This window comes from Orcinus orca, chromosome 20 (assembly GCF_937001465.1).
Source record: "Orcinus orca chromosome 20, mOrcOrc1.1, whole genome shotgun sequence".
NCBI lineage: Eukaryota > Metazoa > Chordata > Mammalia > Artiodactyla > Delphinidae > Orcinus > Orcinus orca.
In genome coordinates this window covers 55,981,639-55,991,111 of record NC_064578.1, presented here as the reverse complement: position 1 = coordinate 55,991,111, position 9,473 = coordinate 55,981,639, and the positions used below count along the sequence as shown (strand labels likewise).

At 61.3% G+C, this 9,473-nt stretch overlaps 2 protein-coding genes across 4 annotated transcripts; one reads left to right on the top strand and one right to left on the bottom strand.

Annotated features, from left to right (window-relative positions):
- Positions 1 to 642: 642 nt before the first annotated feature.
- Positions 643 to 3,634, bottom strand: ZNF524 (zinc finger protein 524). The gene is made up of 2 exons (XM_004283280.4): positions 3,260 to 3,634; positions 643 to 1,698 (listed from the first exon to the last, which is right to left on the bottom strand). Exon 2 carries the CDS (start codon positions 1,657 to 1,659, stop codon positions 874 to 876), a length of 786 nt encoding a protein of 261 aa, XP_004283328.1. The 5' UTR covers positions 1,660 to 1,698; positions 3,260 to 3,634; the 3' UTR covers positions 643 to 873.
- Positions 3,635 to 3,691: 57 nt separating this feature from the next.
- Positions 3,692 to 9,234, top strand: FIZ1 (FLT3 interacting zinc finger 1). Of its 3 annotated transcripts, none has more exons than XM_033412018.2 (3): positions 3,692 to 4,194; positions 5,728 to 6,067; positions 7,029 to 9,234. In XM_033412018.2, the coding sequence occupies exons 1-3, from the start codon at positions 3,845 to 3,847 to the stop codon at positions 8,226 to 8,228; spliced, it is 1,890 nt and encodes a 629-aa protein (XP_033267909.1). In that variant the 5' UTR covers positions 3,692 to 3,844; the 3' UTR covers positions 8,229 to 9,234. The 3 variants fall into 3 exon arrangements, with proteins under 3 accessions (XP_033267909.1, XP_004283330.2, XP_033267910.1); XM_004283282.4 differs by having other exon boundaries at positions 4,054 to 5,126; XM_033412019.2 differs by having other exon boundaries at positions 4,054 to 5,228.
- Positions 9,235 to 9,473: the final 239 nt, after the last annotated feature.

Genomic DNA, 9,473 nt, shown 5'->3' with positions numbered 1-9,473 from the left:
TAGCAGTCATACCCACCGCTCAGCATCTTAACAGTTCAAGTCCTACCTCTCCTAACACCTTGCTCTCCTGCAGTTTCCCCTTGAAACCCCTCCCCTCAGATAAACGCTATCCATTCTCTAAATGCTCTCAATTTCTGCCCGTCAACCCTTACACCTCCTTAAGCCCCAAGCCAGCTCTCAGCCAGCCCTGCCCACAGTTCTCACCTAACTGCCCTACAAGCCTCGCCCCTCAGCCTCAGCCCCGCCTCATGAGTCCTTAGCCCCGCCCCTCCGGCCCTACCAAAGTGGTTACTCCCGCACACAACCCTCAACTCAGTGTTTCTCTGCAAACAGTGCCAGGACAGAGATGGGCCAAAGTGATGGCTGCAGAATTTCCAGGAATCTGGTTAGAACGACGCCGGGGGTTGGCGGGGGACCTAGAGTCACGTTTGCACAGAAGGTTCAATGTTAAGAGTGGATCTTTAGAGGGAGTGCTTTGAGGTCCACTGGAGATGGGAGAAGCGTCAAAGTCTTCCCCCAAGCCAGTCTTTAGCGCCAAGCTAACGAGGCACATGACAAGGGGGTGGTGCAGCGGGGAAGAACATTTGAAGGGAGAAGAAGAGGGGCGCCAGCCCTGGGATCATCACGGAACACACACAGGAAGCCAGTAGGCAGATATTTATTTCCACAGCCCCTGCCTCCACAGGCCTGTCAGTCCGAGGGAGGGTGGCAGAAGGCTGCAGGACCCGGAAGTGGACGTCCTCACCCTCGACCTTCTCCCACAACAGGAAGACTACCAGACAAGAATGTGTCCCAGTTTCCCTGCCCAGGTTCAGTGCCAACTGAGCGCCCAGCTCTAAACCTGGCCTGGGGAGCAGTGGCCGGGGGTGGGGGTCAAGCCAGCTCTTTCCCCTCCAGCTCCTCCTCATCGGCCCCTGCCGTGGCCGGGATACCCTCGTCGTCCCACGGTGGTTCAGGTCCTGGGTCCCGAGGACCCAGGGGTGCCTCCATGGCCTCGGGGTGCTTGCGCCTGGCATGGCGCCGGAGCGTGTTGGCCTCGGTGAAGCGCAGCCGGCAGACAGGGCACTGGTAGGGGCGCTCCCCGGAGTGGACGCGGTGGTGGTGGGCCAGCTCGCCCGCCTCTCGGAAGCGGCGGGGGCAGAGCGGGCAGCGGAAGGGCCGAAGGCCGGCATGGATGTTGCAGTGCCGCCGCAGGTGGCTGGACCGCTTGAAGGTCTTGCCGCAATCCTTGCACTCGTGCGGCTTCAGCTCTGAGTGTGAGATACTGTGGCGCTCCAGGTCGGAGAGGTAGGGGAAGGCCCGAAGGCACACCGGGCAGAAGTGTGGGGCCTTCTTAGGGCCAGAGCTCTCAGGCCCGCCTGCTACTGACCCTTCAGAGACTGTGTAGGGCACACCCTGATCATCGATCAACAGGAGGTCACTGCCACCGCCGCTGCCCACCGGGGCTGTCACCCCCTGTGCCAGTGGGGGCTCCTGCCCCGACTTGGGGGGGCGGCCCCGCTTGCGAGGAAGGGAGGCCTTAAGAGTCCGATTCGAGGAGGTGCCCCCCCCAGGACGTCGGCCTCGGCGGCCCCGGGGAACAGAAGGAGGTAAGGCCAGAGGTTTCTCTTCTTCCCCGGGCAAAGGCGAAGGCCACGGGTCTGGGCTGGGCGTGTCCATTGAGCAGTGGGGGGCTTGGGTCTGGGCACTGGAGCCGGGCTAAGAGGAGAGAAGGGGTAGCCGTCAGTGCAGGAGGGTATGGAGCGCCCTTGTCCCCCAAATCCTCGCCATCCCTGGGTCCGAGTCTGTCGACCTGGGCGCGGCCAACATTCACTTGGACGCACAAACCACACTAGTGGGTAAAATAGTAAGATAATCCTGTACCAGTTGGTAAACAGGCACTGCCCTGAGCCCCACAGGTGTCTCCCAGACCTCCCTAACCCCTCCTAGACATTCAGGGTCAACTTGAGCCAAAATACAGAAAAATCTTCCAAGGAGGATAGAGTCCAACTGAGGGTGCAGGCGAGTATTTCGATCCTCAAAACAGAGAACCCATCAAACAGAAGAGCTACAGAGGTCTCAGAAATGTTTTTGTCCCTCCTTCTGACAGAAGTGACAGAGGGAGAGAAGGGGGGTCAGGACTGGAAGAAGAAAGGGATTGGTCCCAGGTGATGTTTGCCCCTAAGTTGTGGATGTGGACATACATCAGAGCTGTTAAAGGGTGTGGGCTCTGGAGCCAGAGGTTCTGGGTTCGATTCCTGAGTCTGTTACTTACTCTCTGTGTAGTGCCCTTGGGCAAGGTGCTCACCTCTCTGAGCGTCAGCTAAACCTTTTGCAAAACAGGATGAATACTTCCACCTACTCGCACATAAAGTGCTCAGTACACGGAAGTGCTTAGGAGATACTAGCTCTTATTGTCACGGTGAGCAGCTAAGCCTCACACCAACTCTCTGAATAAGGGTATATCACGCCCATTTTGCACATGGGGAAACCAAGGCACAGGAAAGTGAAATCAGTTGCCCCAGCTCCCTCTGGCGGTACGTGGCAGGGCCAAGACTTAATCTCATGGACCCCCAACGGCCCAGGGAGTGGGAAGTAATGGACCCAAGGGACATCACAGGTCCCTTAGTCCTGCGCTTGAATCCAGCTCTACCGTTCATTAACAAGTGGCTTTGCCTATCTGAGCCAGTTTCCACCTCTGTAAAATGGATACAGCAGGGTTGTTGGTCGGCATATATATAGTAAGCACCAAATGAACTACCATCACCAACACCACCATGGGACTGGGGAGTAATAAAGTGGAGGGGGAGGAGAGCACAGGTGCAGTTAGGATTAGGGGTTACAGGTGCCACTGCACCCCACTGGAACAAGCACACAGATTAAGGTCCAGAGAACGGCAGCCACTTTTCCATGATCACACGGCTCGCTCGGTTGGGGATGCCTGGACTAGAACACGGGTCTCTGGAACGGTGCCCCTGACCCCCGCCCTCCTCCACCCCGGTGCAGGCGCGCGCCCGTGAGCACCGACCGCGCGGGGCGGGCCCTGCGGGGGCGGCGGCCAATGAACGGCGCCGGGCCGCGGACGGCGAGGGCCGCCAGGAAGGGGGTCTGCGCGCGCGCGCCCAGGCGGGCCGGCTCCGCGGGGCGCGAGGTCGGCGCGCGCGCTTCAGCGAGCGCAAGAGCAGAAGCAGGTGGGGGGCGCGCTCCAGGAGCGCGCGGCCCCGGGCCTCCCCTCCCTCCGCTCCTCTCCCCCCACCCGGGCCCCCCGCCTCTCGGGTACCTCATTTGCATGTCGCCTGGACTCGCGAGTGTGCGCGCGCGGGGGCGCGGGGCCGGCGCGTGGGAAAGGGCGGGGGCGAGGGGGCCCTGCCCCTCGGCGGCGCGCGCGCGCGGGACTGCCCCGCCCCTCGGAGCGGATGCCGGTCGGCCCCTCCCTCCCCTCCCCCTCCCCGTCGGGCCCGCGCCCGCGGGGAACAAAGGGGACCCGCTGGGTCCTAAGAGCCGGTCATATCCCCGTCGGCAAGCCGCGCCTGCGCACCCGTCGCCCTCGCTAGCCCCGAACGGGAAATTACCCCACCAACACATCCCAAACACATAGAAATGTCTTTCCTCCCACAAAGCACCCAGCCGGGTGACCCAATCAAAGAAAGGTACCGAAAGGATAAAGAGCGGGAAAATGGCCCCTCATTCCCGTAATTAACATGGCGCCTGATGAGCTTCAAAGCCCACGGGAAGCCTAAGCACAAGATGGAGCCTGCTCTATCCTCCTCTCTGTATCGCAGATCAGCGAACTTCGATTTCTCTCTTCTCCTGATGCAACTCTACATCCTACCCAGGAGGAGCCTGAGGCTGCGAAAAGGGAATCATGTCAGCCCTCATCTATGTTAACACCCGCCAGCGTCGATACCGCAGGGAGGAGGCCGCGCGCGCTGAGCTTTTTGCCCTTAGTCTGTATGGCGCCGGGGGCCACCCTAAACCCCGCCCCTTCTCCATGCCCTCACCCAAGATGGCGCCACCCTGGCTTCTCGAACCTCCAGTAGCTGGGAAAGGGACGGGAAAGAGAGAGAAGGGAGGGCGGCGGGGAGGAGGGAAGCCAAGAAGGCGGGAGAAAGGGGGAGTGCGGGGGAGAAGGGAGCCGAGGCGGAAGTCGAGGGGCCCCCCGGGTGGAAGTGACGCTACCCCCGCTGCCCAAAATGTCGGCGCCCAGAGGGAGGTGTAAGTAATTAAAGAGGAAAGCCGACTGACTTTCCCGGCCTCCCGGGGCCGCCTCAGGGCTCCAGAACCCCCGCTCCGTACGAGCAAGGTGGACTCGCCCGACTGCGGGTCTAGCCTGACCTGCCCCCGCCCCGGGCGCCCGGGGCCGCACCTTTTAGGGACAGGGGGGAGGGGTACAAAAGGCCGACTCTAGGGGCCTGGGTCCTCGAGCTGACTGGGGAGGGGGGCTCAGTCCCGCGGGCGACTGGGTGGGGAGGAGGCGGGGCTTAGTGGTGGCTGGGGCGGAGCAATGGGCGGGCGTGGTTTAGAGTGGAGATGGGCGGGACTGTGGGTAGAAAGTGGGAGGGGCTTAGGCAAAGGGGTGAGGTTTGACAAAGGGGCGAGGTTTGACAAAGGGGCGTGGCTCAGTGAGAATGGTAGGAGGGCCCTAGGTTGAAGGGTCCTAATTGGGGCTGAGGGGGGTAAAGGGGTTCAGTGTGGAGGTGGGAGGAGCTTAGAGTAGAAGGGGTGGAGTTTGTCTAGGGGTGTGGCTTTCAGGAAGTGGTGGACATAGTGAGGGGGTGGGGTTTAAGCGTGTAATTTGGGGCGTCGTAGTGGAAATAGCAAGTCTTTATATTGCAGGTGAAATGACTTAGGATGAGGAGGGTGTCAGCGAGGAAGGGCTGAGATGGCAAGAGAGGTAGAGTGGCAGGTGGTCTTGGAAAGGAAGGGGTTTACTTAAAGGCTGAGTTTAAAGGAAAACTTGAATGGGGTTTAGGAGGCGGATCTTAGTGAGGAAGAGATGGGGGACTTCAAGAGGAAACTCGGAGGAGCTTTGCAGATAGTGGTAATCAAAACAGCTTACCTGTTGAGTCTTTGCTGTGCACAGGCGTCAGTAAGCACGCCGCACGCATGGCCACAAGTTTGCTTAGTCCTCACCACCACTCCATGAGGTAGGTCCTCCCATTATTCCTATTTTGCAGATGGAAAGAGAATCAGTTGGCTTTATCCAAGGTTCCAGGACTAGGCCTGGTCTCCCTGGAAGGTTGACTCAGGTGCGCTTAGCCCCAAATTTTCATACTGTCACTGGCTAAGATTGTCGTCAATCTTCATCTGAAGATGACTTTCATCTTCAAAAAAGAGTGGGAGTGGCTTTCAGAGGGGAAGGGGCTTGTCAAGGAATATAAGAGGCTTCAGGAACAACATGGAGACTTTGGAAGGGGTAGGCGGGACCTGAACACGAGTGGGCGGGGTTTAACCACACTCGGCGGGGCTTAGAGCGGGGCGGGAGTTCATTCACAAAGAAGGGGAGAGCTTAAAAGCATTCAGTGGCTTAGAAGTGACTTGGAAGTGATTAGGAAGCTAGATGAGTGGTGGAAGGGGTTGTAGGAGAGTGGGAGGGGCTTAAAGAGCAGTAGGTGTGGCTTGGGTAGATGGGCGTGGCTTATAAGGTAGTAGGCCGGGCCTCACAGGTCTGTGAGTCCAAGGAGCCTGATAGGGGGAGGCTGATGGGGACGTGGCCCCCTCACCCCACTGCATGTCTCCCCGCTCCAGAGAGAGCCCCCACCCGCCACTGCCCTCGCACCACGCCACCATGGATGACGCCCCGCTGCCAGCGCCCCCGGTCCCTGCCCCGGCTCCGCCCGCTGTTGCCCCCCGCGTCCCGTTTCACTGCAGTGAGTGTGGCAAGAGCTTCCGCTACCGCTCGGACCTGCGGCGCCACTTCGCTCGGCACACTGCGCTCAAACCTCACGCGTGTCCGCGCTGCGGCAAAGGCTTCAAGCACAGCTTCAACCTGGCCAACCACCTGCGCTCGCACACCGGCGAGCGGCCCTACCGCTGCTCCGCCTGCCCCAAGGGGTTCCGAGACTCCACCGGCCTGCTGCACCACCAGGTGAGTCCTGCAGGCCGGCCCCAAGCTGGCCTCCCTGGGCTGGACTCGCCCTTGGAGCCCCGGGGACCCACTATGGGCAACAGACAGCTGGCCCCCCTGGGCTGGACTCGCCCTTGGAGCCCCGGGGACCCACTATGGGCAACAGACAGCTGGCCCCTAAGAAAATTTCTATCTCCCTCCCTCCCTCCTTCCCTCTTCATCGAAGCACCCTGACCAGTCAAAGCATGAGTTGTTTCTATTTCAGGCTCCACCCAACCCAACATAGTAAATTTGCCCCACCTCTATGCACCTCCCCTCTCCCATGCCCCTTCTCATATGCCAGCGTCTGCAACTTTGTGCTCATCATTCCGTTACCATTTTTAAACATAGATTTACCACGTATGTACTTAATTCCTTTACTCAGCAATTACCTATTGAATGTTTTCGCTGCTCCCAACACCTGGGATACCAAGGTGAAATCAATAAAGTCCACGCCTTCGGAGAACTTACATTCCATTGCGAGTGGTCCATAGCCAGGTAGACAATCAGCAAGAAAGCAGATACACAGGCAAGGATGATCTGGGAAAGGGGAAGCGTTGGGAAGGAAGTTAAAACAACGGCAATAATAACCATCTGATATGTAGGAGTAAAGAGGGGAGAGCTATGGGCTACCACACGGTGGGGGAGGGGGAGGTCAGGGCAAGGTGATATTTGAGCTGAGGCCTGAAGGAAGAGCAGGAATCCACCATGGAACAGCATTCCAGGCAAAGGGAACAACAAGTGCAAGGATCCTGAGGCTGGAGGGGCCAAAAGCATGCTAACGTGGCCGGAAGCAGAGAACAAGAATGAGAGGGTTGAAGCTAGATCTTGGCCCTGTGGACCTGGCAGGGAGCTTCCTCCGCATCACTCTGGGAGGCCAAGAATCTGCCCCGCGGGCTAGACCCTCAGCCCTGACGCTGGGCTCTTCCTCCTGCCCTCCCAGGTCGTCCACACTGGCGAGAAGCCCTACTGCTGCCTAGTCTGCGAGCTCCGCTTCTCCTCGCGCTCCAGCCTGGGCCGCCACCTCAAGCGCCAGCACCGTGGGGTGCTCCCGTCCCCCCTGCAGCCCGGCCCAGGCCTGCCCGCCCTGAGCGCTCCCTGCTCGGTCTGCTGCAACGTGGGGCCCTGCTCGGTGTGCGGGGGCGCGGGGGCTGGCGGCGGAGAGGGCCCAGAGGGGGCAGGCGCGGGCCCGGGGAGCTGGGGGCTGGCGGAGGCGGCGGCCGCGGCGGCAGCCTCACTGCCCCCGTTCGCGTGCGGTGCTTGCGCGCGGCGCTTCGACCAGGGCCGCGAGCTGGCAGCCCACTGGGCTGCGCACACCGACGTGAAGCCCTTCAAGTGTCCGCGCTGTGAGCGCGACTTCAACGCCCCCGCGCTGCTGGAGAGGCACAAGCTGACCCACGACCTGCAGGGGCCGGGCGCGCCCCCCGCGCAGGCCTGGGTCTCCGGGGCTGGCGCCGTGCCCGAGACGGCCAGCGAGGGCGGCGCTGCGGAGGCGGGCGAGGCTCAGCCGGCCTGGGACGGCAGGCTGCTCCTGGGCCGCGCCGGGGGCGGCGTGCCCGAGCTGGGGGGCCTGCTCCCCGAGAGCGGCGGGGAGGCCCCGGCGCCCGCGGCCGCGGCCGAGCCGTCGGAAGACACCCTCTACCAGTGCGACTGCGGGACCTTCTTCGCGTCGGCGGCGGCGCTGGCCAGCCACCTGGAGGCGCACTCGCGCCCCGCGACCTACGGCTGCGGCCACTGCGGGGCCCTCTACGCGGCCCTGGCGGCCCTGGAGGAGCACCGGCGCTCCAGCCACGGCGAGGGCGGCGGTGCGGAGGAGGCGGCGGCGCCCGCCCCGGAGAGGGAGCCCGCGTCTGGGGAGCCTGCGTCCGGCTCGGGCCGCGGCAAGAAGATCTTCGGCTGCTCCGAGTGCGAGAAGCTGTTCCGCTCGCCGAGGGACCTGGAGCGGCACGTGCTGGTGCACACGGGCGAGAAGCCGTTCCCGTGCCTGGAGTGCGGCAAGTTCTTCCGCCACGAGTGCTACCTCAAGCGCCACCGGCTGCTGCACGGCACCGAGCGGCCCTTCCCCTGCCACATCTGCGGCAAGGGCTTCATCACGCTCAGCAACCTCTCCAGGCACCTGAAGCTGCACCGGGGCATGGACTGACGTGGCCAGGCCGTGCGCCCCTCCGCTAGACCACCCCTCCCGAGGGCTGGACTCAGGGCCCGGGCCAAGGGACCTAGGGACCACGAGGGAGGCCCTGGCCCTCCAGACCCAGACACGGGCCCCTGAGCTGGGGGGCAGCGAATAAACGGAGAGATTCCTCAGCTCCAGGCCCCTGGAATGCGTGCTGAGCACCCCCAAATCAACAGGCTCCTAAGCTGCGGGAGAAATGGGTCTCCACAAGTACTTCTCATCTTGCGGGCCCAAATAATAAAAGATGGGCACCCCTCCCCCAAGGGAAGACTGGCCCTCTCCCTAAGAGCCATCATTCCGACGACCTTGATCCGGAGAATGGCGGGGGAGCCATGTCCCCGGATTTCCCTGGATCCCCTCCCAATGCTACCCACCAGAGTCACTGGTGCCCCCAGATAAAGGATATAGCCGGAATCTGCCTCTCCCCTCCCCCGACTTTATTCCCTATGCGGAAAGAGGACCAGGGTAGTTGCCCCCTGCCCTCAACCCCTTCCCCAATTAGGTCTCCCTCCCCTACTAAGGAATGGATCGACCCTAATGATCTCCCCCACCCCAAAAAACTAGAATAGCCTGGTTCAAAATCCCTGCGCCCAGTAGGATGGACTGATCCAGATACACATACCCCCACGCCCTGTCCACTGGAATGGGCTGCTCCAGGTTGCCACCTGCGCCCCACCCTCCTTAGAATGCATACGGCAGGCACTCCTCCCCTTCCTCTAGCGTGTGGGCAGGTCCACGTCATTCCGCATTATGTGAACTCATGAGTGGGAGGTGGGGGACATTGGGGTATCCCTCCCACTCTGCTGTAGCACCTGTCGGTTTTCTCTCCATGTCTGTCAGTTTGTCTCTGTGTTCTTCCCAACCCCAAGGGGAAGGGGGATTTGGCTAGGGGGTTTCCCCCTGTGAGCCTCGACCTTGCCCCCATCCCACTCCCCAGTGTCTCCTGGACCCCAATAAACCTCGTCCTGTCAGCCACCGCCGTCTCCTTTTCTGATCCTTGGCTTTAGGTAGGTGGGGATTCCTCCCCCTCTGATTCAGGACAGGCCTCCTAAATAGAGGCAGATCTTTCCTTCCACCTGAGAAACTTCGAGTCCTTTAGACAGTGCATGACCCTTTTAATATCAGAGATGGTTTAGATCTCATCTAAGTGAAACCCTGCATCTTAACTACAAAATCCACCTCCAACGGACGGATATGCCCCCTAGAAACCTTCAA